Source organism: Nematolebias whitei, chromosome 7 (genome assembly GCF_014905685.2).
Source record: "Nematolebias whitei isolate Nwh7 chromosome 7, NemWhi1, whole genome shotgun sequence".
NCBI lineage: Eukaryota > Metazoa > Chordata > Actinopteri > Cyprinodontiformes > Rivulidae > Nematolebias > Nematolebias whitei.
The window spans coordinates 43,118,551-43,146,280 of NC_056504.1; the positions used below are offsets into that span (position 1 = coordinate 43,118,551).

Sequence of the window (27,730 nt, forward strand, 5' to 3'; positions counted from 1 at the left end):
GAAACATTGTGTATTTTTGTACTTGTGGAACAACTTTCAAGTCAAACGTAAAATAATTGAATCATTAAAGAACTGCCGACACAAACTGAGCATGTTGTAAACGTTAATAAGAAAAGCAACAAGTTTCATAAGATATAACAGTTTTCATTTTTTGAGTCGTTTGGTATTCTGATAATAATTCTGCTGTCTGGACTACAGTCCTCCAGAGGGCCGATTTCCCTCCATGTAACACCAGGGACCTTCTTGCCTGCAGTCCATTAAAGACTTAAACTAATCTTCGTCCTCCTCATCAATTAAAACCATTTTTCGCCTTCTCTTCACAGGAACAGAAATATCCTCCTGGTCTGAATCTGCATCAGCATTTGTATCGATCTCCATCGCACAAGTGGCGTCGTTCTCTGTAAAGAAATCAACGTTAGGCAAATGTTGGAGCTCCGACATCTGAAGAAACACTGTTTACCAAGTGAAGAGTACCTTTTTCATCATCGCCGCCATCATCATCACCATCGCCGCCATCATCATCATCCAGTATTCTGCTTCTTTTACTTGAGGTCTTTTCCCGGGATCTGTTATATAAAAAAGGACTACCGGTGTGTGAAAATTATAAAACAACCTTTGCCTTAAATATTAAAAATCACACGAAGGCAAGACCTTACCTTTCTGCTATGCTCTTTGTGTCACCAACAGGAGTATCTGACAAAAGGGATAAAAATAACGACAAAACAAAATCACACACACGAGAAAAAAAAATAAAACACTTAAAAAGTCTTTATCTTAAAGCAAATTCCCATCATTTTAGCTTATTTTACAATTTATTAAAGTTTGCAGCAGTAACTTGTTACAAAAACAAATGACCAAGAAATTAAGTTTGCTCAAAGATAAACAAACAAACAAACAAACAAACAAACAAAAAAAATCTGTTAAGGGGGATTTACGTTTTATAAAGAGCTGGTACACTGCCTTCTTTCTTTTTTTTTAACTTTCACAAGCAGAGCATTATGGCTGGCCTTAATGCTCTGCTTGATATATAAATACAACTTTATTAGAATTTGCTTTGGGTTTGTTTCAGATGTAATGGACATGGGGATGAAAAACAAAAAACAAAGCATAAAAGTGTGAGAAGGGTTAAAAGAGAAAGAAGGAGATAGGAATAGAGGAGAGAGAGAGAGGGATAAAGAGAACACAAATCAACATCATTGAAGTCTGCCTCTAGACCTGCGGAAAGAACAAAACAAAACTGAGAAACCGCAACAACAAACAACATATATAATGATACTTGTAACATCATTAGAAAGTATTTTATACAGTACATGGTAATACAAGATGTATTTGATGGCCACCACAACCCAACTGAGTGTGTATCTGATAAACACCTGAATCTAAACACCTGTGTGAGCATGTCGTCACTATAAGGTTTCTCCATAAAAATGTTCAATAGTGAGTGTGGGGACCCACAGACCCGTCCCCACAGAACACGATGGTAACACAGGGAAGACCGGAGCCACAGACACACAGCAGCCCCAAAGCCCAGAGCCCCGGGAGTCCCCCAACAGGGACAACCGCACCCCCCCAGAGAGAAGCAGGCGACCCCCAGCGGCCACAAAGCAGAAGCCCCAGGAGGCTGCAGCGACAAGTCCACAGGCCCCACCGGCAACCCACTACTCCAGAGCAGATCCGGTCATGGACACCGGGCCTGAGGTCATACCACCCCCCAACAGAGGCCCGACAGAGCCAGGGCACCCAGGCCCCAGCAGGCAGCCACCAGGGCAGGCCGGCACAAACCCAAGCACTCAGCCCCAACCAACACACCGGCGGCAGGGGGGCCTGCCACCGGCGGGGACTGCAACAGGGGGAAGTAGACCCCACATTAAATGGGGGGCCCAAAATGATCCAAGAGAGGGGACCACCCAAAACCCAACCTGAGACATAAACAGGCACACACAGACGGCCCGACAGAGGCTCTGTCCATGCGCCCCACCCACCTGACAGAGGCCGCAAGCCGGCCCCAGGCCGGGGGCCAGAGCAGCAGGGAGCAGCAGCTGAGGAAGGCCGGCCCAGCGCACCAAGGACCAGGCACGCCAACAACCTCACACCACAGGCCCGGAGAAGCCCCAGCACATCGCCTACGCACCCCCCCATACACACAGCACCCCCCACCGCAAATCTCACACCAGGCCGACCAGTCAGCGCCCTGTCAAAGCAAAGCCACACCCCCGATCGCCACCATACATACACCACCAACAAACACACAAACACACACACAACCACAACCACAGGTGACCCCTCCCCCCGGCAGCCACCCCGGCCAAAGGGCCGGCTATCGCGACCAGGAACCTTGATCAAAAAATCCTAACAACCCAGGGAAAACCGGAGCACCGGCCCCACTCCCAACTGCCCCCCAAGGCCCAAAGCCCATCCACAGACCAGACCCCAACCAGGCGGTCTACCCCCACTCCCTGCCCCCAACCCCAAATGTCAAACGGAGAACGGGGGTGTAAGGAAAATAAAATATATAAATAATTAACAGGAAGACCCCACTCCTCCCACTCAAATAAGGTGTTGATGCACGTTGTTATATACTGCGTTTAAAATGGGAGGGGGACAAGGAGGCGACCGGCACAGATCACACCCCACCCCCCCTCCCAGAGAGCAGGCAGCACCTGTTCACCCCCCCAACCCTTGCCCAGAACCCTAAATGTCTACATGCTACATATGAGAGTGGGCACAGGTCGTGGAGGTGAGAATGACTGCACATCCCACCACCTATATGCCACCGTGCGCCCACCCCAGACCTTATATATGCATGTGTCGTGAGAATGTTATAAGTGAGTGTCTAATAAAATTGGGGCCCAGGTCTCCACAGGACCATGGAGATGGAGGATCTTCCCTGCAGCTCAGTAGTGCACCAGAACCCCAAGGCCCTGTTTGAGTGGTGGTGTGATGGAGTGGGCGGAGGAAGGTGTCGGGATGGGGAGAAAGAACTGACATCTGGAGAAACACTGTTTACCAAGTGAAGAGTACCTTTTTCCTCATCGTCGCCACCATCATCATCATCATCATCATCATCCAGTATTCTGCTTCTTTTACTTGAGGTCTTTTCCCGGGATCTGTTATATAAAAAAGGACTACCGGTGTGTGAAAATTACAAAACAGCCTTTGTCTTAAATATTAAAAAAACACAAGAAGGCAAGACCTTACCTTTCTGCTGTGCTCTTTGTGTCACCAACAGAAGTGTTATCTGACAAAAAGGATGAAAAATAACGACAAAACAAAATTACACACACGAGAAAAAAAAATAAAACACTTAAAAAGTCTTTACGTTAAAGCAAATTCCCATCGTTTTAGCTTATTTAAGTTTATTAAAGTTTGCAGCTGTAACTTATCGCAAAAACAAATGAACAAGAAATTTGTTTGATAAAAGATTAAAAAAAAACTGTTAATGGGGATTTACATTTTATAAAGAGCTGGTATATTGCCCTATTTCTTTACGTTTTATGGCAATTAGGATGTTTTTCTTCTCTTATTAAAGCTCTCCAGAGAGTTGCTTTTACTTCCAAGAAAGTTGAGGGACCTTGGTGTATTTCTTGGCTGCAGCTTATTTAAAGGCCATTAAAGATTTTTTTATCCCCTTTTTTTTAAACTAGCTGAAACTTTCTTTAAACTCAGTCTGAATTTTCTCTGAAGCCAGAGTATACTCGTGTAAAACTTCCCATTTTTAACTTCATGACTTTGTGTTGCTATATTTTCTTCAGCGATCTGAATGTTACTGTCTCCACTGTGAGACAAGGGAAGTCACTGTAAAAGAAAGATTTACGTGCACCTTGTAAAGCAACACATACCTCGCTGGAAAATCTGTAATTAAATTGTTCCAAGGATGAAACTCCCACCTGTACACTCAGCAGAGCGGCGCTTCTTATTGCGTGCGAGCAGCAGAGCTCTCAGAGCCTGAGCTCTTTGTTCACTTGGGAGCTCCTCCTCCTCCTCCTCCTCCTCCTCCTCCTCCTGGGGTTTGTCTGTTGGGTCTCTGGGCTCTTCTTGCTCCTCAAAGTTTTCAACTTGGTCCTCTCCAGGAGTTAAAGCTGCAGCTGAACTCCGAAGCTGAGACGGACTGATCTTTGCTGGGATCCTCCAGAAGGTTTCCTAATTACAAGACGAAAGTTCACATTAATGAATAAAGAATATATCAAATGTCATTTATGCTAGGCTTGTCACGATAACAAATTTTGCTGGGCGATTGTCTCGGAAATTATTGCGATAAACGATAATATTGTTTGAAATTTGACAATATTAAACAATTGTCAAATTTAAGAAGAAATGTAGGTTAATTTTGTTTGTAGTACATTTTTTGACCACCGGATGGCAGTATAAGACTGTTTGAACCAAAGGATGGATAGTGAGGGAGCAGCATGTCTCTAAGAAAAATGGGAGGGCGCAGTGTTGCCAGGTGTACGATAATTATCGTATTTGCACGACAATTTTGCCCTCTGTACGATCAATAATTCCAAAAAAGGCCAAATATACGATAATTTGACCATTCCGTGAATGTGTGGTTGGAATCAGTTGTCATCAGCCTGTCGCAACTGTCTGTCGGAGTTTTTTTGTGAACCCTGAAGGCATCCGTGTCTGCAAACAGATGCACGATTGGCTGGAAATTCCAGTCAATCATGCTTTTCTAAATGTTACCTACGAGTGACATGTATGCGTTTACCTCAGAACAACGGCCATGATTGGCTGAATATTCCGCTGCGCCCGCCCCATGAGTGAGGGAAAGAAAAAGAGAAAAAGAAGAAGAAGCAGAGCCGGTCTGGAAGCGGACCCATCACTACTAGAACGCATCAATAGATTTGTTATTTTGGTAATGACGGGTGTACGATAATTTCCCTCAAAATACAATAATTTTATGTCTCTAGTACGATAATCCTACATTTCTCACCTGGCAACACTGGGAGGGAGGCCCTTTGACGTGACATGGGCCGTCTCTTTCCTGTTTTTCGGTTCTCAAAATGCCGGACGCTCGGTGTGGTTTGAGCTCTTTAGCATAGCATTTGTCAAACAAAGCTTTTAATACAAAAACAGTAAACAAGTTCTCAGCTTCTTTTTGCAGAGAAAAAAAAAAACTTTTTACACAAAGGCACATGTTTCAACCGTGAATTTTGGAGCTTAGACAAGACGGAGGTTTTTTCCCCGAGGTCGGCCTGTTAGCTTAGCTCATAACTTAGCTTCTCAGCTTAGCTGCTTTTAACGAATCATGGATTGTTAAAACAGATTTTAAAGAGGAAAGAGAAAGAGAGGGGTCAGTGAAGAGCACCGGAGTTGAGTCTTTTTGTCATCCAGTGTCTTCAGTAGAAAGAGACAAGAAGAAATGATAAAGCCGATAAATGAAAATGAGATAGATAATTTTCATTTATCATGCGATTAATTGATTTATCGTTTATTGCGACAGGCCTAATTTATACCTTTCCGATTTTTAATAAACAGGAGTATCAGATACAACACATTATACGCCCGTCAACAAAGTATCCTACAGCAATGACCTTGTAACACCTTTAACCTTGATTTGTGACCTTGAGCTTGGAGATGGAGTGATGAAAAGCGTATGCTACACTGCGTCTAGTGATGAGGCCGATGTGTTCGAAGTTTTGTTAAATTCTCTTGAGCAGATCAGAAGTTATGGCCTGGGTGTACAGACAAAGACTAGACCATAACACGTCCGTTTTTCGACCAGCGTATGATAAAAATGATTTGCCGAACAGATTTGGAAACGATTTCAAACCATATCAAACAAACAGCAAGCTCAACCTGGTAATGAAATGTGCTAAAAGATACAAACGCAAAGACACACCTGTTCATTTGCAGGTGGTCGGATGCCCAGTTTGTGCAACAGCCTCTGGAAGCTCTTGTTGTCCATCGCGTCTTCATTTGTCTCAGTTAGAGGGACAAGTGGAACAGCCTGGGACAGATCTGGGAAATGGACCAAAAGTTCATTAACACTAATTAAATGAGATTTTTCTCCTCTGCGCGCTGTTAACTTTAATGAGAACCTTCCCAGAACCACCATAAAGAGACTGAAGAGGGGAACAACAGTGCTTTTGTCACGCTCACCATCATCTTCACGATCGTTTGCTGTTCTGTTCAGAGCATTTTGCAGCCACAACAACGGTCCAGACATGCCTTTTAGATCAAAAGAAGAAACGTTAAAAGTAATCAAATGAATTAATTTATAATATGGTTGTCTTTTTTTTTTTTTTTTTTGGTCTTTATTTTACCTTCCTGTTGTAGAGCGTTGACCATACTGCCTATGTCTGCTCTCCTCTTTATCGTCAGGGGAAAGTTTGGGCTTCTTTTTTCAACATTTTGCGATTTTTCTCTCTCCTGATCTCCATCTTCCTCTCCATCATCAGACTCATTGTCACTCTCATCATCGTCATCATCATCATCTCTGTCTAGGGGATCATCTTGAAGGTCTTGTGTTAGTCCAGCTAAGAACTCTTCTTCAGTCTGTAGCAGGAAATTAGACATTTATTTAAATGTTGTTCACAATATTAGAAATATACCTTAACATTTTTTATAAGAACGTAAAAAAATTAAAAAATTTAAAGTGCATCTAAAGCAATTTTACCATTCCCTTTCCAGAGCTTTTTCCTTTAGCGCCGTGGCTTCTCTTCTTATAAAGTTCTCGTCTCTCGGACACGAAGCCCATACTGAGCAGCTTGTCCACCACGCGCGCCCGGGACCGCTTGGCTGTGAGCTTCTTCAGGATGTTACCCAGCACATCTGTGTTAGCATAAATGCTTTTAATCACTCGTATATTTACAAACCGGCAGAATTCCAGATGTGAACTGTGGCGGAACAACTGGATTATTAGTTTGAGAATAAAAAAGGTTTCTCTGGTCACCATCAGAGTCTTTGTACTCTTCGAAAAGCATCTGAAGCTCTAACTCCTGCTGCTCCGTCCACAGAACGATCCCAGTGCCCTTCCTTTAAATCAAAACACAATTATAAACCGTCTTAACGAATATAAACATTTATCACTTTATTTAAACAAACCAGGGCACATACTTTGGTTTCTTCAGTTCTTTGGCGTTGCCCACAAGACCCATGTGCACCAGCTGAGTGACGACCTGCCGCCGAGTGCGGTTACAGTTGCTGAGTAATGGCAGGAGAGTCTCCACGATGTCCGGCACTGAACACATCAACATCTTTTTATATGTTTGTTTGTTTGTTTGTTTTACATGCTTAGATCTTTACATTATTAGTTGTACAAGTTTTAGTTTTCTTGAAGAACTTATAGTGGGACAAGAACTGCTGATAAGTCACTGATTAGAGGTCTGTTGCATTTGATGAGCATTGTTCTTTGTTCCCGTTTCATTCTGAATTAAATTAACAGTTCAGCTTGAGTTGATCACTTGAGCATGTAAATAACACAACAAAAGATGTGCAGACATCGATACACGTCTAAGCAAACCTTCAGAATCATGGTGCTCCATGTAGAGCCTCCGCAGCTCCTCTTCCTCCTCTTCAGTCCACGATGGTTTTTTCCCCTCCCTGAAATGTTTGACATATCTTGTTTTTACATCGAGAGCATAAATAAATCCAAAAGCCTTCGACTGCATCTCTAACTTACACCAACAGTCAGCTCGGGCATACACTAGGTAAGTGCAAACAAAACTAGAGAAATTGCATGTTCTGTGAAAATACAGTGTGGATGCATAGTGCCGAAGAACTTGCTGAAAATTAGCTAAAAACATGCTGAAATGTAGCTGAAATGGAAGAACAAGCCTACGTTAGCAGAAAGAACACATATTTGCTGAATTTGGTTTAAATAAGCAGAAATGAGCACAAAAATTAGTAAATTAGCTAAAAAAAAGGCAGAAATTAGCAAGGAATAGCTGAAAAGTAGCTGAAAAGGCAGAAAGAATCTTAAATTAGCAGAAGGAAGTGGAGAGAGCACAATTGTGCCCAATTAGACTGAAAGAAGGAGAAATGAGCACAAAAAGAAAATTATCTGAAAAACAAATTTGCAAAAACCAGCTGAATAAAAGCTAAAAAAAAAAAAAAAAAAAAAAAAAAAAAAAAAAAAAAAAAAAAAAAGGCAGAAAAAAGCTTAAATTACCAGAAGAGCAAGTGGAGAGGGTACATTTTTGCTAAATTCAGCTGAAAAAAGTTTTGAATGCAAAAAATGTGGAATTAGCTGAAAAAGCTAAAATTAGCATAAAAATAGCTCAATAGCTGAAATAGCAGAAATAGCTGAAACTTGCAGAAATAAGCTGAAGGGAGTATAACAAGCTGAAATCAGCAGAAATAAGTTAGAAGAAGCACAAAAATGTTCTAGCTAGCAGAAAGAACGGAGAACAAAACAGCTGGAGAACAAAACAGCTGGAAAAAAACCCCCAGCTGAAATTAGCTGAAAAAAGTTTAAATTTGCATAAAGAAGCTGATAGAAGCCGAATCGAAACAAAATGTGAAAGGAGCAGTAAAAGGTTGTAAACAGATCTAAAGATATGAAGGATGTAAAATGAGCTCAATTCATTTTCTATGAGAAAAAAGTGGCAGAAAAGGCTAAATATTTCAAAAAGCTAAAGTTGCACCAATACCAAAAGTCATAGCACCTTTCTCCTGAACGAGCTGAACCTTTTGATATATGATTTGTTAAATAGCACAAAAATTGTAGAACGAGAAAGATGCTGAAAAACGTTCAGAAGAAAAATGGATCTCAATAGTGAAAACAACAAACAACAAACACCCACCCATCTCTGCTGTAGCCTTCAGTCATGTCACGGACAGCCCCAACATTTTTCCAGAAGAGCAGCTCAACGTACGCCTTGTTGTTTTGTGTTGCCACTGAAAAGAAACGGTTCAGCACGTACTTGGCGAAGGTCCCTAGCTCCTGTGAAAAGGAGGAAAAAGGGGAGAGAGCTCGTGTCAATCTAGAGAAGACTTTCCATCACCAGAAACGTTACCTCCCTGTGTTCGTGCACCTTATATGCCGCTGCAGCAGGGTCGCTCAGGATTTTGTTGAAAGTGTAGAAGACCGACAGCTGGAAGATCAGGGCATCCATTTTGAGGTCGACAGCCAAGCGGTGCAGCATTCGTGCGATGCAGTGGTTTGTGTGGGGTGTGTTTTTGGAGTAAGACTTTAACAGGAGAAGGTACGGGCGAACAATGGCAGGGTTGGCAAATCTGTCAGAGACGAGAGAAACAGTAAATCGTTTTAGGAACGACAGTTCTCTTCTAAAAGCAGACTGTAAGACTCTTCTCTTATGTCCTCACTTTTTAACAAAATCTAGGAAGTTGAACTCCGTTTCAGAAAGCTGAACAGGTTCTAACTCTTCCTCTTCTAACTCTGCTCCATCATCCTCATCCTCAGCCACGGCCTCGGGAGATGGTCCTGAAGTAGAAATTACTTGTTAAATGCCTGCAGTTCAACAGGGAATCAACGATATTTAAATAAAGAACTGACGTGGCAGATTGGCGTGGAGGATCTGCTTGAGGAGCTCAAGTTCTTCTTCAGGTTCCACGTCAGCTGACCCAAACACGTCGCCCTCCGGCCACACCTCCCTGAGCACGACACGAAGAAAACCTGAACATTTACGCAGCTAAACACATTCATTTAGGCAGGAAAGTGAGAATTCCTTATAAACCATCACAAAACTACTCAGCGGCTATTCGAACATTAAAATAATACAAAATATTATCTTTTACTTTTTAAATATTTACATATTTTAAGCATATCTCATTTTCTTAGTATTACCCTTACGTGTGGGTTACACATTTACCCCCTAAAAGTCTAATATTTACATAAACAAATACACATTTTTTTCTTGAGTCGCACAATAACATTTTCTAGCTTGGAGGAGAAATCAGCAAACAGCGACTAATTTTTAACACCCGCAAAAGAACATTGACAAAAAATACATTTTTAAACTTTGCAAATAATTCAGTTTGCAAGTTTCTTAACACCCAAAATTTTGAACTGAAGTGTGTTCCTAAAAGGTTTGTTTGTAGAGTTTTTGCCATATTGCCCTTAAACGACACCACAAAAAACTGGAACACATGTAGAGTTGAGTTGAAACGATAAAAGGGTGAAATTGAACTCACTGCTTGCCTTGATGTATTTTTCAAACGAGTATTAAAGTCGTCAATCCTGTCAGAATTGAACCATTTCTCTAAAAGAGCCATCCACAACAGGTAAGATGTTAACTGTTCATAACCTGTCCACTTAACCCCACTGAAGAAAGTCTGAACTGCTGCTCGGATAACTTTGACTTCATGTGATAGTTTTATGCGTTCCTTTTAGTCGTAAACTTCATCACGAGGAGGAGGACGGCAGAATAAATGGAATAAAGAACAATAATGTTTTACTGACCTGGCGGCTCGCAGCAGAGCCAGAGCTTCGGGTCCTAATCGAGCCAGTAGAGCATCCTGCACTCGAACCATCGCCTCGGTTCTCTGCTCCTCGAGAGGAGTTTCAGACGTGGCGTCAAAAGGCACGATGCTCTCCGTTAAAGACTCGGACAGCTGAGAGCAGAAAGCAAAAGGTGTGGCGCTGAATGTGGACTAAAGGCAAGTCCATTTTATTTTCATCAGACTGAATTTAATAAAAGGTATTTCCTGTTTTTTTTGCTTTGTTTTGTTTTTTTGAATGTCCAGAGGACCAGATTGAACGTTTTTGGATATTTCCTGTTTTGCTCACTGCTCCACCTAGAGGTCAGTTCTCGCACTAACCTGAAAGCTTGTTCCCCTCAGCTCTTCCTCCACAGTCTTCCATGTCTCCGCCAGCTCTTCAGGACTAGACTCGAAAGCAGACTGCTTCTTTTTCCCGTGTGACTTCTTCCTCCTCACCTTCTTCCTCTGAAGAGTGATCAAAACATCAAACATCTGGACAACATCTCAAGCATGTTTTAAAAAAAGATACACTTTGAATAAACACAAGAGAACCGACCTGCACGATCAGGTTCCTCCGACCTTTGCAGAACCGCTCCAACATTCGCAGGAACAGATGTGTTGACTCCACCAGGTCTTTGAGGTAGGACTGTGGCTGCTTCGTTTCGTCATATTTTCTCAGCAAAGTCAGGAATATCTCTCTGTACTCCATCAGGTAGAATATGTTACCTGCACAGTAGAGGTGAACATATGATGACCCTCAGCTACTAGCCCAATATCTGTAAAACTGACAGATATTTTTGTGATTACAGTAGTTTCTCACTACTTCACGGTTTTTCAAAGTAAGAGTGTATATGATAAAAAATAAAAAATTAAACAATGTGTACATGACACACGATTGTCAACTTTAATATTGCTCATGTGATTGGGACAGTACGGGATACAGTAAAAAGTTAACAAAAAAATAAATACTTCGGACAGGCATCACCATTTTGTAGTTTTCTCTCAATAAGCCTATACAGTATCGCCAGTCAAAAGGACTACATTTCCCAGAAGTCCCAACAGAGCTTTCAGCTGTTGATTTCTGCTGAAACGGAGGGAAAGTTTTGATTTGATACGAAAAAGTTCAGTCCTTATTCATAGTGACTTCGGCGCTCAGTGGATGCAGAGAGCTGCATGGAACCGACCGAAAGTTGGACCAGAACCGGACTTCCAGCCTCATCGGTCAATCTGAGAGCTGCTTGCCGGCCCAGGGAGCCTCTCGAGCTGGGAGGCGTCGCTTGGAAGTCTGGTGTTTTCTCTGGAGCTCACTGGGACCTTTTTCAACTGGATTTGGACTCGATCTGAACCATTGTGTGGTTTTGTGGCTATCTGAAGGTCCGGCTCTCTCTAAAGCATCTTGGTGCTCAACGGTGCTTAAAATTACGTAGGTTTAAGAGTTTAGAACATCGTGGGCTTCGTCGTTGCAGGGTAGGTCTGCTGGACCGGAACCGAGCCTGACAGGAACTGAGCTGCTGTTCTGCAGAGCTGGTGAGTAAAATTTTGCAATACTGTACAGTACATATACATATGTTGTTAAATTTATGTAGGTTTACAAGTTAAGAACATTGCCAGAGTGTAAGAAGGGTTTATAAAGCCTTAAAATACAAAATACAGTATCCGCTCGTTTATCGCAGGGGATCCATACCCTGAAGCCCCGCGATAAGTGAAAAACTGCAAAGTAGGAATAGTAGTACAAGTATTAAGTAGTAGTTTATTTTAGTATATATATATATATATATGAAGGTGTTTTAAACCCTTCCCACACGCTTGCAAGATTCTAAATGATCAATGTTTCTAAACTGTAAAAGAATGTCATGATTTCAGCTCCCTGCCTTCTCTGCACTTTGCCACCTGCAAGCGCTCTTGGCCACGCCCATTTCTCAGCTCTGCACCGAGATCAGCTGATCAGCTGCAGCTCGAAGTTTATCCTGCAGCACGGGCTGCACAAAGGTGCTAAATAATTTAAAATAATTTATTTTAAATAAAAATTCTATGCCGATCGTGTGGTTTATCCATCACTCGGCCAATTGTGTGTCATGTCCAATCTTATTTTGAAAAAGCGCGATAGAGCGAGTCCACGATAAACGAACCGCAAAGTAGCGAGGGACTACTGTACTGCATTATGGTTGAATAACTGTGGCAACCGTTTTGAATTGGGTTAACTCCAAAAGTTAATCAGTCATAAATGAACATCTAATTTAAAAGCATTTTTAAAGCCAGTGAAGTTTACAGTGAATGAGTAACACCTTACTTTTAATAACATTAGAACTCTGACGGATGCTTTCATCAGGCGTGCGGTCCATCTCGTTCACAGTCAGCAGCAGTTCTTGATATGCTTTTAGAGCCAAGTGCATCCTAAAATAAACAGATATGAACAAGTGGGAGGAAAAAGCCTCATTTATCCGTTACCTCTCAACTCTTTCAAACCAGTCTCACCTGCGGGACCAGGATGTGGCCTCTTTGCGGTCTGTTAGTATCATCTCGTAGTAATTGGTAATGTTGCGTTCAATAAAATGAAAAGTGCGAACAGACATGGTCTCAGAAACTAAGTCGGCATGGAAACCGTTGCCACGGTTGAACTCCATGAAGAAGCTGAGCGCCCAGAGGTAGTAGGTCTCATCGTGCTGCTGGGACTGCTCTCGAATCAAACTTTCCTGTGGAGGAAAGGGAAGCTTAAATCTGTCAAAATCTAATGCTCACATCATGAAAACACTTCAGGTGAAAGACATTTTGAATTTCCAGATCGATCCGTGTGTTTAGTCTTATGCTAAAAGCTTGATGAAAGTCTTGTCGCAGCGGCCGACCTTGACGAGGTACATGAGTCGGTTGTAGCAGTTCTCCAAGAAGTCGACGCAAAACTCTCGCAGGAAGAGTCGGACGTTTAAGGCCGAGCGCCGTTTGTCCTTACATTCCTGGGCCCGTCGATTCCTCTTGGGAACGCGCCTCACTGCTTTACCGAGGTCATGGGTGTAATGTTTGAACTGCAAAATGAAACGCAAAGATGCATTAACTGCTGCCTCACGATGTTGGGATGTTTTTCTTTTTTTTGGGATGCTAGTGAAAAGCTGAGGAAGGACGAGAACTCGCATTGTTCAGATTTTGGTGATAGATGACGTCTTTGTCCCCAATTGCTTTGAGGCCTTGAACGACAAAAGACCCACCAAAACGAGAGTGTCTGAAAAAAACAACAACAGAAAAGCTGTTAAACAAAAAAGATACATATCCATGCAATACAGAGGAAGTTTGGTTGCTATTTTGTTTTGATTTGTAAAAAAAAAAAAAAAAGAAGAGAAACTTAAACTTGTAAGCCTATGCCTATTTTATAACTGTCTATTGTTGTCATTGTTATCCTTTGCTATCATCACTCTCGTTAAGAAATCAGGTCTCTCTTGTAAATGAGTCCCCGAGGCTCAACGGGATTAACCTGTATAAATAAAGGTTGAATGAATGAAAAAAAACAGAGGAAGTTGTAAAAGATCTATAGAAATTGCATTTCCTGCAAAAATGCAGTGTGAATGCTTATTGCAGAATAACTTGTTGAAAAAAGTAACTTGTTGAAAAAATAGCTGAAAGGAGTTAATTAGGCTGAAAGTAGCTGAAACTTGCATGAAAAAAATTGAATTTGTCTGAAAACAGCTGAAATTACCAGTAGCTAAAAAAAATGCTAAAAAAGGTAGCTGCAATGACAGAACAAGCTCAAATTAGCAGAAGAAAAAACACATTTGCCCAATTAGGCTGCAAGAAGCAGAAAAATGTGGAAATTACAGTATCTGAAAACAGCTGAATTTAGAAAAGAAAAAAAAAGCTGAAAAGTAGCTAAAAAGGCAGAAAGAAGCTTAAATTACTAGAAGGAAGTGGAGAGAGCACATTTTTGTTGAATTAGGCTGAAAAAAGTTTAAACGAGTGCAAAAATTCTAGAATAAGCTGATAAAGCTAAAATTAGCATAAAACAGCTAAATAGTAGCTGAAATAGCATAAAAAGCTGAAATTAGCAGAAAAAAGTTGAAAGGACAAAAATGTTGTAGTTAGCAGAAAGAAGCCGAAGGGAGCACAAACAGCTGAAAAAACAGCTGAATTTTTTTTTTTAATTTGCACAAGGAAGCTGAAAGAAGCTGAAGCAGAACAGAATGTGAAAGGAGCAGTAAAAGGTTGTAAACAGATCTAAAGATTTGAAGGGTGTAAAATGATCTCAATTCATAAAAAAGGATCACAATGAATGCTTCATATAAGCATTCACACAAATATGGTATCATTCAAAGCTTTAAGGAAATCAATCAACACTGTGACTGTGATTGTAGCGCCCTCGTGACATAATTCAAATTAATTTAATCTTTATGGATGTTGGACATCTTCTCACACTGTAACAACTCAGAACTGGCCAGCACAGATAAATATAGTTGCACTTAATCCATCAAGCTCATAGATCCATAATTCATGAACATTTCAGATACGAGTGGTTTTATAATCTGTGTTTAGGTTTGTAAACAGAGATTTGCAACAGTTTCCCCTCCTGATATAAAGATGTTTGGTGTGTGCAGAAATTCAAAGCTGCTGCAGAGATGCTGATGTTGCGTCTACATGTAGGAATATTTTCTGTCCACTCAGTGACCTGCAGTCGCTGTTTTCGAGTCACTGTAACAGTATCAGCACTGCTTGGTAAAAACGTCGGCTGTAAATTTATATATATTAAAAAAGACAAGTCGAGAGTAGAGTTGAGCCATGCGCAATGTTCCTGAAAAGGAACATATGTAATGAGAGATTCCAGGAGATATACATGTTTTACTTCCTGTTTCTCTTTATTATCGTCTTCCGTACATTTTTCGGCATCCGACTCGTTCAGCAATTTTTGTGCTATTTCAGCAATTCATACACCAAAACTTTCAGCTCATTCAGGACATTCCTGCTATAACTTTAGGTATTGTGAAACTTAAGCTTTTAGAAATACTTAGCTTTTTATGCCATTTGTTTCTCCTTAAAAATGAGTTGAGCTCACTTCACATCCTTTGATCTGTTTACAATCCGTCACATTTTGTTCTGGTTCAGCTTCTTTCTGCCATCTTCAGCTTTTTTGTGCTTCTTCTAACCACATTCTGCTCATTGCAGCTTTGAATGCTCGTTTAAGCTTATGTCTGCTAATGTTAGCTTGTTTCTATATTTTCAGCTACTGCTTAGAAGTTTTTCCTGCCAATTTTAGCTTTTTCAGCTAATTCCACCATTTTGTGCTCACTTTAGCTTTTTTCAGCTTAATTCAGCAAACGTGCTCTTTCTGCTTCCTTCTAATTTAAGCTTTTTTTTTCTGTTTTCAGCTATTATTCACCATTTTTGTTGTTGTTGCTAATTTTAGCTTTTCTCTGCTAATTTAAACTTTTTGTTTTAAACTAATTTCTGCTTATTTTAGACTAATTCAGCAAACGTTTCCCCTGGCTAGCATTTTCCTGCTTTTTGCAAGCATTTGGCTACTTCTGACTCTAAGCAAGCTTTATCCTGCCTTTTTGCTGGTGTTTCGCTACTTTAGCTTTAAGCTAGCTTTGTCCTGCTTTTTGCAAATGTTTTACTACTTCTGGCTCTTAGCTAGCATTTTCCCCCTTTTAGTTAGCACTTTGATGTTTCTGCCTCTAAAACAGCTTTTTGCATTCTTTTTTTTTTATTAGCGCTTTGCTAATTCTAGCATTAAGCTAGCTCTTTCATGCTTTTGTTGCTAGCATTTTGCTACATCTGATTCAAAGTTAGCATTTCCTGCCTTCTTGCCAGTGTTTTGCCACTTCTGTTCTCTACTGTTCAGCGACTGAAAACATACAGCTTGGCTTCTGCTTCTTCAGCAGCATCATTTAGCAATAATTATTCACACTGCATTTTCACAGTAAATGCACATTTTTCAATTTTACATTTGATATTGGATTACAAATTTTGTGAAAAACAAGTTGTAAAACTTTTGGATTCCTAACAACCAAGGAACAGGACTGCAAGGCAAAACAAGCCAGAGAAACAAACATTTTTGACAACAGGTAGACCCTCCTGTTGAAAAAGATCTCCAGCTCGTCTTTACCTGGTTCCTCTTTGTAAATTACGAGAGCGTTTCTCTGCGTGCTCCTTCTGCCTCAGCGCCTCCAGCTCCTGAGAGTCTCTCTGCTTTTCTTCTGCTGATCGAGCGTGACCAGCGCTCACCAAAGCCTCTGGTGTCTATAAATCACAACAAAAGAAGCTCGAGCACTGGACAGAAGGAAATCTATATAAGTGTAAAGCCGAACAATCACTGTCTAACCTGGTCTCTGAACATGAGGGAGATTATTTCCAACACGTGCATGTTCCACTGTTGTTCGCTCTGGGCACATGCAACAAACTTGATCAGGTCATCGAAACCGCTCATGTGAACGGCCCACAGCACCCTGTCATGGACGCTGGCATCATCATCCACCTTCTACAACCAGACAGGAGGCCAAAGATAGAAGAAACGGTTAAATAAGAGTAAAAAACACAAAGTCAGATTCTTAGCAAATGAACAGAATCAAACCTTTTCTTCAAGGGGGTCTGCAGGTACATGAAGCACATTTCTGACCAGAAGCAAAATCCTCTCTATAAGAAGATTATCCTCTTCCTGTCGTTGTTCCCAGTCCTGAATGAATGAAACGCATAAAAACAGATTTTCTCAGCGGAAAAAAGGGAGTTTTAAAAAAACCAAACATTTTTACTGCAAGTTAAATGACTCACAAGTTGGAGGAGGTTGTACAAGGTCTCACTCAGAACACCAAACACCCTCTCACTGGCAAATGCCTGAAACAAACAAGTACACAAATATACAGTAGTATTTTATCTACAGTAAAGTGTAATTTAATCAGCAGGCATTGCCGTTATTGTACTTATTTAATTAACAGTATTTACTCTAATAAAATACCTCTTTATAGGCTTGTAAATGGGACATCACTTGCATGAAGTGATGCCTAAACACCGGGTCATCTGGGATTTTACCAAAACACAGCATGGCAGGCTGAGTAAGGTTGACCACGAGCCTGGAAAAAAAAAAGCCCTTTAAACAGTTATTTTATTTGCACTTGATTTATTTCCACATACTACAGTGTTGCGATTATTATTGTGTTAAACGTTTACTGGAAAGAAGCTTTGTTAAGAGTCTCACCTGATGCAGGCATCAAATAAAGTTTTGTCTTGTCTGTAATGAACAATAATTGGAAGAAGGTCATTCTGAACAATCTGACTTTCACCAAGTTGCTGGCGGATATCGCGAGTGTCGTCTTCATGGCGTAAATACCGGATCAGGTCCTTCACACTTTCTGCACCACAAACATCAAGGACAGTTCTCTCAATTACGTGTAAACGTTTTAAAAAAGCCAGCAAACACATACCTATACAGTTTGAATGTACTTACCCAAGCAGTCAGGCTCCTTGTGGTAGGTGTCTCCCTCCAAACAACCAAGTGCACTGCATGTTGCCAAAAGTTCACAGTTCATTCTGGATGAGTCTCCAGCAGCGTTCAAGTGCAGGAGTTCAACCTAAACACACAAAATCAGTGCCCTGTTAAACAACAAGAACATCAGATTCTGGGTTTTATTTTATTAAATCAGCTCAGGAGGAAGATACGATTTTATTCAAATAAAAAAATCTTAATTGCTCTTTGTTTCTTACAACTAGTAAATGCTGCATTTTATATTTACTAAAACCGACTATAATGAATAATTACATCTTAAAAAAGGTAAAATGGCTTTAGAGTTATTTTTCCTCAGTCATTAAAGTAAAGTAAAGCTCATTGCACTTGTTTTGAAATGAGCTCAAGGATAAACAATGTTTAGTTTTGGACACTAATTAACTGAATGGAACTAAATTATTACAGTTTAAGGAGAGCTAAATATATCAAGCCATAACAAAAATATAACTTCTCACAGTGGAAGTTAGCTAACTCACAGCAGCACCGAACGCTAAATGAACTCGGTCAAAAAACAAAACAAACAACAACAAAAAATAATAAAACTCGGCTGTTCAAAGGTTGTTACGCACCAGCTGCCGAGTTTAATATCCGTCAATGAATGAAACTAATACTTTTTCTTGATAGAACCAGTGTCGCAAAACAAACTGCCTCGACAAGTCTCGCGCCAAGAGAGAGAGCGTAAACACAAAAAGCGGAAGTAGAATGTCGTCACTGTAGGATTGTGAGAAACTTGGTGCCCTGAGTTTTGTCTGTCAGGCACCAACGTGTTTCACGGCTACAGCACGACGTGTGGGACATTTAGCTGCAGTCTGCGAAAAAGCCAAACTGTTGCAACATCAGAAGTAAGTTTTAATATTATCCTACTCGTTTTGCGCTCACATATGACACAACTTTAAAATTAGCCTGTCTTTACACGTCTTTTTACATTTGTACAATAATAAAGGCACATGCATACTGGTTCTGATGACAAGACTGAACCTTTTTTGTTGTTATCTACCTGGATGATTGAGTTTACAAACTTTTATTCTGAACCATTTTGGCCTTGGTTGTCCTCAGGCTGTTTCTGTGAGTAGCAAGTTGGCCATTTGGCCTAAAACATTTGATTGTTGTACCTGATTATTGATGGTTTTGAATGGGTGTGCTCTGTTTGCATGTGTTAAAAAGCTTCAGACAGGAGGTTGGATTGAAACACAGCAGTGAAGCCTACTAATACAGATCTTGTTGGTAGGCCGCAGACTGACGAAGTCCTCCGGATGGGGGACAAAACGTTTCTCACTTAAAAGAAACTGGTCCAGATGACATGACCTTTTTTGTTCATATATATTTTTTGTTTATTTTGGTTCATTTGGGGTTTTATTTAACCAAAGTTACAAGCTTTTGTTCTGTGGGTGAAGGAAGTGTGAGTATCCAAAGTAAACCCACAAACTCCACACAGAAACACATCTGTGTTCAGCTTCTTTTGACTTTATCACTGCAAAAACTCAAACTGCCATTGTCTTGCATTTGTTCATTTATTTACTCATATAAAATAATGTTTTCAAATAGAACATTAGGCGTTACTGACCAGTGGAAAGTGTTAAGCAGTAACAATGCACAATGATTGTGCTTTTCCAGTCTAAGTTGGAAAAATCAACTACAACGCCACCTGGACGTCAGATTTCCAGATAGTCAACAATTGTTGACCAACATTATCTCAAAATCCAATATGGCTGCAACACACATGAGAAGAAATGTCGGTTTTGAACGCTGTGGAGAGCATGTCATATTTTCATATGGACAGAGATTATTTTTGACAAACACAGTAAATGCTACTTTAAAAGTATTAACGCAGACGGACAACAAATACTTGCTCTAATGAAGTTTATTTGAACAGACATTTTCCTTCATTAACTGTGTCAGACACACACATCATTGAAAAGCACATTCTGCAAAAGTTTAGTTAATTGATCACATTTTCAGTATCAGCATTTCTTGTCTGTTATAAGCTTATTAAGCAATCCACATCTTTGTTTAAAAGGTTATTTGAACAATAAGAGGGTAGCAAAGCGTCTAAAACAAAAGCCGACAGATGAAGTTAAATCTCTGTCTTTTAAGGTGTGTTGGCCACAGGGCAGTGTCAGCGAGTTTATCAGTAATCATACCTACAGACTGACATACAGTACTAGAATCCTGGGTTTATCCACCTATCTAAGCATGTATTTTAATTATCTGCTATAAATATGTGGTTGAATGGAGTTCCACGAGATTGCACTGTAAATCAAGGCCTCGAGTGGTACAGGAATAAAGGGGTTTTGAACAGCCCTGCATATAAAGACGGGTGTTTAGCAAATGTTCGGTGGCTTATATAGCACCAGCGTCACACAATCCAAAGGAATTTATCCAACTTCGCACCATTGCTGAGGGACACATTGCTAGATAATGACACACATTACTAATGGAATAAGACTAGATGTGCCATAATTGTTTTTATTTTATTTTATCCTATCATGGCACATTATCTAACTTCACAGTTTTTGTCTATTCGTCCTTGGTGGTTTTACTCGGGTCACTCTCCTTCCTGGACTCCTTCACAACCTGATGAAAAAAGCAAAATACACATAAGTTATTTTCAAACAATAATACAGTAAATATTGACCATGGTTAGGTAGTTTAATTAATATTCTTGTACTTCTCCATCTCTGGTCTCCACCGTCTTTATTACCACGGTTTTCTTGCTCTGAGGGTCCGGAGTTTTTTCATAGTCTGTAAAATGTCAGAACAAACACAGATGAAAAGTTTACCTTCAGATCAGTGGTTTGGACATCCATCCATCCATTATCTTTACCCGCTTATTCCATTTTGGGTCACAGGGGTCGCTGGTGCCCATGTCCAGCAATCACTGTGCGAGGGGCGGGGTACACCCTGGACGGGTCGCAAGTCCATCACAGGGACACATAGAGACAAACGAGACAAACAACCATTCACTCTCTCACTCACACCTAGGGACAATTTAGAGTTACCAATCAGCCTAACATGCATGTTTTTGGTCTGTGGGAGGAAACCGGAGCACCCGGAGAAAACCCACACATGCACGGAGGGAACATGCAAACTCCACCCAGAAAGGCCCCTGGACCGGGGTTTGAACCAGGGACCTGCTCGCTGAGAGGCAGCAGCTCTACCAGTTGCGCCACCGTGCTGCCCGTGGTTTGGACAGTTTTTGTTTGTTAATATTACTTATTCAGTTTTTTTTTTGTTGTTGTTGGTTTTTTTTACAGTTTTCTGTCTTTCAAGTAATCATTTGTGAAAATGTTATGAGTACCGGTAATAAATATCTTACCTGCTGTAGATAGCTCTTTGTATGAACTCAGTTTGGAAAAATAAAGTTCAAATTTGACCAGAGTGATGAGCTAATGGTTAGACCAAGCAGGGGTGGGGCAATTCATAGCAAAAGTTATTACACGAATATTCAAAAATGCTTTTATAGTTGTTTTACATGTAATTTTATGGGTTTTCTGCAAGCACAAATAGCAGCAGCAGCTAGCTGTGGCACTTTTAGAGTACACTGAGGCATGTTCAGCAATAATGTTTATTTTTCTGCTAGAATAACCATGTAATGCAAAATTAACAGTGATATAAACATTTATTAAACAGTATTTACATGAAGTAACTTTTTAAACATTGAGTTGTTTTGCGAAGGCAGCAATCAAATTCGAACTTGACCTCGCTTGGGCTAGCCAGTCAAAATCAAACTGTATTTTTCCAAACTGAGGTTGTTGAAAGCTGTATCAGCAACAGGTAAGATATTGTTTGTTTATTGTGTTTTCATTGAAACACACTTTTAGAGATATAAACTAAAATATGTTCAGTAACAATTAGATTACTAATCCTGTTGCTGGCATGAAACTCAGCTGGTTAAACAATCTGCCCAAAGAATGAACCACTGCTTAAGATGAACCACTGCTTAATGAACCACCGCTTAAAGATGAACCACTGCTTTAAAAGAAACCGGTCCCTGCATAAAATGAAAGAAAGCATGCAGTAAAACAAAACTAAACAAATTCACTTGTTAGATTTATGTGAACACTGGATACAAATAAAGCTGCATTTCAATACCAATTTGTTTTCCCAGATAGCTTTTCTTCAGCACTGGAGCCTGTAGAAACTTTCATGATGTTTTCTTCTCTTCCATATTTATAGACCATCCATTGTAAATACTCTAATCTAAAACTGCTGTAAAAAGGGTTGGTCAAAGAAGAGAAAATCCCCCCACAAAGTAATCAGTACCCCAGTTCACAAACGTTAAAGATACAAGCAAACCTTTGAGCTTTGGTTCAAATTCATTATAGAAACAAAGGACTGTAGTTTACCTCTCTCACCAAGGTGGTTACTCATGCCAACATTAAAGATGGGAACAGCAATCCTATGTGGAAAAAAAAAAATAATTAAAAAAGGATCTGCGTTATAACTGGACATCACAGCTCAGCAGTTTGATTCTGAAAAAGAAAAACTAAGAAAAAGTGTTAACGGCAATGAATGCAGCGTTTCTCCAACACCTGCTCTCCTCCCCCTCCAGCAGTTTACGGTACGTGGCAATCTCAATGTCCAGAGCCATCTTGACATTGAGGAGGTCCTGGTACTCCCGAAGGTGGCGAGCCATCTCCTCCTTCAGGTGACGAATCTCGTCCTCAAGTCTGCCTACGTTGTCCTGATAGTTGGCCAGCTCGTTGCCAAACTGGTCCTCCATTTCACGCATCTGCCTCAGCAGAGCTTCATTCTGAAGTAAATGAATAAATAAAATACAGCAGCAAAACAGATTACACAAAGTTAAAACTGTATCACATTTATACATTCATATTGTTTCATATATGTTTCATCAAAAGCTTACTTCTAACCTACAAAGCCCTCAACAACCTAGCTCCATCTTATATTAGATTTCTTATTGTCCCATATTTTCCTAACAGAGCACTTCGCTCTCAGACTGCAGGCTTACTTGTGGTTCCTAGAGTTTCCAAGAGCAGAATGGGAGGAAGATCTTTCAGTTATCAGGCTCCTCTTCTTGTGAAACCAACTTCCAGTTTCTCTCCGTGAGGCTGACACATTGGCCAGTTTTAAGACTGGACTTAAGACTTTCCTTTTTGATGAATCCTACAGTTAGGGTTGGCTTGTAATGCTGCCATAGGCTTAGACTACTGGAGGACAAATTGACCACATTTCTTAAAATGAATTGTTGCAAATGAATAGTTTTCATTTGATCTTATTTCTATCTTAACATGTGATTCTTGACCTGCCATTGTGTATCTGTTCCTGTCAAACTCAGCTGATCGAAGCAGATGGCCACTTGTCCTGAGTCTGGTTCTGCTAAAGGTTTCTTCCTCATGAGGGAGTTTTTCCTTTCCACTGTCGCCTTCATGCTCAAGATGAAAGTCTGTGATGAAGTTAAACTCAAAGCTCCTCAGATAATTAATGTTATTAACTTTTATATATATGAATGTTTCTGTTCAGTGCCCTGAGAAGACTTCTGTTGTGACTCGACGCTACATAAATAAACTGCATTGAACTGAAATATAGATCACTGTCGGTGATATTTGCTCTTACGGTGTTCTTCAGTGCATCAATTTCACAGTTGAGAGACTGAATCTGCCTCCTGGACTCGTTGGCGTCCTGCTTGGCTTGCCGCAGGGCGTCGGTGTTGCGCTTGGCAGAATCAGTCAAGTCAGTGAACTGGTGGAGAAACAAACACGAAGAGCACAAAAATGAACAAACTAATGCTTCGTGTTTGCTTGTGAGGGCGCGCCTGCCTCTTCTACCCACCTTGGACTTGTACCAGTCCTCCGATTCCTGCATGTTCTTCAAGGCAATGGTCTCGTACTGAGCCCTGATGTCCCTCAGAGCACCAGTGAGGTCCGGCCTGGAGGTGCTGTCCACCTCCAGTTTCAGCTGCTGGGTCTGGACACACACTTGTACGTCCTGGATTTCCTGACAACGCGAGCATGTGCAAACAAACGGGAACACATACAGAAGTCAAGATCCATTTTAAAATTTAGCCTACAATATCTGTTGCTCTTTAGATTTAAAGTTTTTTTAATGGCCCTCTGTTTGGACAGTGACAGTGAAGAGGTGCAGAGGTAGCGTCACTTACTTCATCATGGAGTTTCTTGAGGAATTCAATCTCATCCATTAAAGATTCAATCTTCCTCTCCAGCTCCAAACGGGACAACGTAGCATCGTCCACATCCTAGTTGGATTATAAGACATAAAGAAAGCCTTAAACTAAAGTCTGTAGCTGAAACTCCACTATCAGGCTTTTAATTGTTTTTACTTTTATTAAACATTCATCGTATTGGAGGATCTACATCCAGAAGTCTGTCCAGTCATATTGTTGTGACACTGTGCTGCAGATATAACAAAGCTAATGAAGTAGATGTGTTATCTGAGACTGCAGACGCCGTCATCAATAAAATAATCGTTATCTGGTGACCTCAGTGTTTACCTTGCGAAAGGCCACCAGGTTATTTTCAGCGTCCGCCCTCTTCTGAGCTTCTTCATCCAACCTGAGAGCAGAACAAAATATTGCACACATTCCTCTGAAGCACCAAGGATATTTAGTTAACATGTTTATTTTTGTTGTTGTTTGCTAACTCGGATCTCCCTTCCTGTCAAAAGGCATCAGCTGGCTAAAAGCTTTCTGGATCAATCTTCATTTTCAGTCCCGTTAAAGGCTCTTTGGGGGGTGTCCTCGCTGAGATTTGCAGCTGCTCCTATCAGCTAATGCAGAATCTCTGCACTAAGGTCATCTGCACAACCCCAATCAGATTACCTGCAGACACGTCCTCTTTTCTAAGATCGTGAAAAGATTATTTCATATAATATTTCCGAGGTAGTGAGTTGTTTTTGGACTGTGGATTGAAAATGAGCAAATTAATATATTTTAAAAAAAAATGAAACGGGACAGTTTTGTTCAGTTTCCACTTTGATTTCTTGTATAAGGTTACAAGATATTAAAAATAAACTGAAATACCATACTCAAGTTTTCTCCTTCTCTGCTTTCATATTCTGATTGATCGTGTGGGAGGTTGCGCAGCTTCATCTGTTTAGTCAGACAGCAGCCCTGCCCAGGATGGACATAAAGCATTAGTCGGTCGTCCGTTCTCATCTTTAATTCATGCTGTGTTACGCTGGGGCCCTTTAGTCCTAATGGGCTTTCTGGCACCATCCCATCAGCAGAGGGACACTGAAACACACCTAATGGAGTTATCGAGTCGCATTGATTTTTATTTCTTTTTTTCTGACACCATCCTCGTCCCTCCTGATACCCAACCCCTTCCACTCTGCTCCCATTTCCTCTTCTTCCCTGCTTCTCAGCCAGCCCCACCCAGTGTCCGGTCCCTCCACCCGAACTCGACCCTCTGCTCATCTCTCATGCATCCTTGTGTTTTAGGTTTGGTCAAAGTCTCTGAAGTTGTGGTGCTTAAAACATCACGAGACATCTTTTAATCATGCATGAGCGCGGTGTGCACACATGATGCAGCTCAGCATCACGATCATGTGCCACACCCCAAACCCTCCCCGGAGTCTGGTTTCTTCTTCTAAACCCTGATCAGGGGAACATCCATCATCTTTTTTTAGTCACTGTGATACTGACCTCTGCTTGAGAAGAGCCAGGTCATCAGCCAGGTTGTCCCGCTCCAGCTGGTACTGGTCCCGCTCTTTGCCGATTGCATCCATCTGGTTCCTCAGCTCCCTCAGCTCCTCCTGGAAGAGCTCAGAGGCCCGGTTGGGCTGGCCTTGCTGGTATTGGCCCTTGTACTGGTTCAGCTCCTGCAGCAGCGCACCGTTCTGCTGCTCCAGGTACCGCACCTTCTCAATGTAGCTGGCGAAGCGGTCGTTGAGGTCCTGCAGCTCAGCCTTCTCGTTGCTGCGGGTGGCGAGGAACTCCTGGTTGACGGCTTCAGCCAAGGTGAAGTCCACCTTGTCGTAGGAGAGGCGAGGGGGCTGGGGGCGGGAACGCTGTTGGTGGTAGGTGGAAGAGCGGGATGCCACAACAGGTGAGGCCGAACGCATGTAGCGGCCTCCAGAGATAGGAACCCGAGAGGACACGGGGGTGAAGGAGGACAGGGTGATGGGGTGTGGGCTTCCAAAAGTGCGCCTGTAGGAGGTGGAGGAAGAGTGGCTCATGGTTGCTCTGGTTCTGTTCTCTGTCACGGATGAAAGGTGGAGAGCTGGAGGCTTCGAGATGCTCCTGAAGCAACAGGACATCAGACTGAGGAGTGCGGAGGGCTTTTATACACTCACCCTCTGAGCATCACACCTCCCCCTCCCTCAGCCCTCCTCACTCCACCCTTCCTTTCTCTTCCGTTCATCACCACAAGCTTTGGCCACTCCCTGCCCATCACTGCCTTTTCCTGCACTTTCACTTGATCTCCAGACATCCGTTTAACCAGAAAACTTGGCAGGAAGCCAGACTGGCCGCCCTATTGCCTTGATAACTAAAGATATGACCACGTCCTCTCCAAACGCTCATTAATGCCTTCACAGCCACTTGGCAAGGCGATAAATCAAGACTTAACTGTTTTTTTCTATTGTTCCTATGTGTACAACTATTCATTTTAAGCAGTCTTTTCATGCGTTATCGTAATATTATTATGAAATGTGTCTGTGAAAGATTGTGTTTCCTGCTTTGCAGTAAGAGAACCTGAAATTCAGAGCTAAACCGAATCACACGACCCATTGATTTGATTCTTCTCTCCGTCCATTTGTCTCCATGCCTCTCTCCTCTCCGTCTCTGTCCTTTTTACAGTAATGGAATACTTTATTGATATTCTGGCTGTCTGAGGCAAGAGCCATGACTCCGCAGTTATTTCATCCTTTTGGAAAAGCGTGTGGCTAGTAAACCCTGTTAGGGTGTAGGTTTCTGAAAAACATTTTCCATGGACTCCACCTCTCCATCCTTTTCCAGCAGCAAAATCTCCTCAGGACCACGATGGTTAAGTTTAAACTGTTTTATATATAAAATAGCAAAAACACAAACGATGTGTCCAAAATCTAAATCCACACACCAAATCGATGAGAGGCTTTTTAGGCCATGATGCATTATAAATCCCTCTCCTCTCCTGCTTTGTCAACCAATCAAAAATGTCTCCTTATCAAATATTTATAGAAAATAATAATTAAAACACAAATTAACTTGCACTTATGTCGTTTTTAAACTGTACTAAACCAACAAACACAGGGCGTACGCTTTCAGACAAGTTCATTTGTATGTGTGGTCAGCAGCCATTTCCTGGTTCAGCGAGTTCATGTAAACTCAGAAAAAAGAAAGAGAGAAAGTTTCTTTGTCCAAGCTGTTAGGCAGCTCATCTGAGGAAAAAAATCCAGAAAAACATAACCATATAAAGACAATAAAAATAAAATATAGATTTAAAGATAACAGTCCACCCACAGTGTGTACAAAAATTACTTTTTCCATGGCATCCCTTCATGCCTACAGATCAGTGACTTCATATTTGTGATATTGTCTTTTCATTGCATTTATTTATTTTTTATTTTTTGGCTTATTGTCTTCAGCATGAAAATTTGCCTTACACATCAGTTTCTAAAGCCAATGTTTTAAAATCACAAATTAAAGTTCAAGGTTCTTTATTGTCATTCGCATCACATGTGGTACGTGAGGTGGAACGAAATTGTGTACACAAGGTCCCAGTTACACCCAAAAATAGCAAAAATGTAACAAGAAACAGTATAAAAGGATCGAAGATATACGCTAAACATTAATAATGTAAAATAATACGGTAAATTAAATATTAAACATCAGTCCGAACATGAGTCTGTAGTGAGCAGATGGGTATGAATACAAATACAAATAGAAGCTGTTTCTACACTTAATGCTTC

General features: G+C 41.0%; 2 protein-coding genes across 2 annotated transcripts; both read right to left on the minus strand.

Moving 5' to 3' along the window:
• Positions 1-247: 247 nt before the first annotated feature.
• Positions 248-21,947, minus strand: timeless (timeless circadian clock). Its single transcript, XM_037678909.1, has 32 exons — positions 21,934-21,947; positions 17,807-17,889; positions 17,558-17,711; positions 17,318-17,432; positions 17,134-17,196; positions 16,937-17,038; positions 16,688-16,843; positions 16,472-16,605; positions 13,513-13,600; positions 13,230-13,406; positions 12,862-13,079; positions 12,677-12,780; positions 10,943-11,112; positions 10,726-10,851; positions 10,363-10,518; positions 9,461-9,554; positions 9,271-9,388; positions 8,979-9,180; positions 8,748-8,887; positions 7,466-7,545; positions 7,060-7,183; positions 6,896-6,978; positions 6,620-6,774; positions 6,267-6,498; positions 6,103-6,171; positions 5,843-5,961; positions 3,888-4,140; positions 3,199-3,238; positions 3,022-3,107; positions 657-693; positions 475-566; positions 248-398 (listed from the first exon to the last, which is right to left on the minus strand). Exons 1-32 carry the CDS (start codon positions 21,945-21,947, stop codon positions 271-273), a joined length of 3,912 nt encoding a protein of 1,303 aa, XP_037534837.1. The 3' UTR covers positions 248-270.
• prph (peripherin) lies at positions 20,258-26,098 on the minus strand. Its single transcript, XM_037678910.1, has 9 exons — positions 25,485-26,098; positions 24,333-24,393; positions 23,982-24,077; positions 23,654-23,818; positions 23,438-23,563; positions 22,396-22,616; positions 22,210-22,262; positions 20,532-20,605; positions 20,258-20,437 (listed from the first exon to the last, which is right to left on the minus strand). The coding sequence occupies exons 1-9, from the start codon at positions 26,096-26,098 to the stop codon at positions 20,381-20,383; spliced, it is 1,467 nt and encodes a 488-aa protein (XP_037534838.1). The 3' UTR covers positions 20,258-20,380.
• Between the last annotated feature and the right edge of the window lie 1,632 nt (positions 26,099-27,730).

Bases quoted from the DNA above. Each gene is read 5' to 3' on its own strand.
- timeless (XM_037678909.1), bottom strand. The intron at 12,781-12,861 runs GTGAGACTGGTT...TGTTTATTTTAG, and splicing joins GCCACATCCTGGTCCCGCAG to GATGCACTTGGCTCTAAAAG. The intron at 9,389-9,460 runs GTCAGTTCTTTA...TTTCTACTTCAG, and splicing joins CCTCCACGCCAATCTGCCAC to GACCATCTCCCGAGGCCGTG.
- prph (XM_037678910.1), bottom strand. From the start codon at position 26,098: ATGTCCTGTTGCTTCAGGAGCATCTCGAAGCCTCCAGCTCTCCACCTT. The intron at 23,819-23,981 runs GTAAGTGACGCT...TCGCGTTGTCAG, and splicing joins TCAAGAAACTCCATGATGAA to GAAATCCAGGACGTACAAGT. The intron at 22,263-22,395 runs GTGTTGGAGAAA...TTTTCCACATAG, and splicing joins CTGGAGGGGGAGGAGAGCAG to GATTGCTGTTCCCATCTTTA.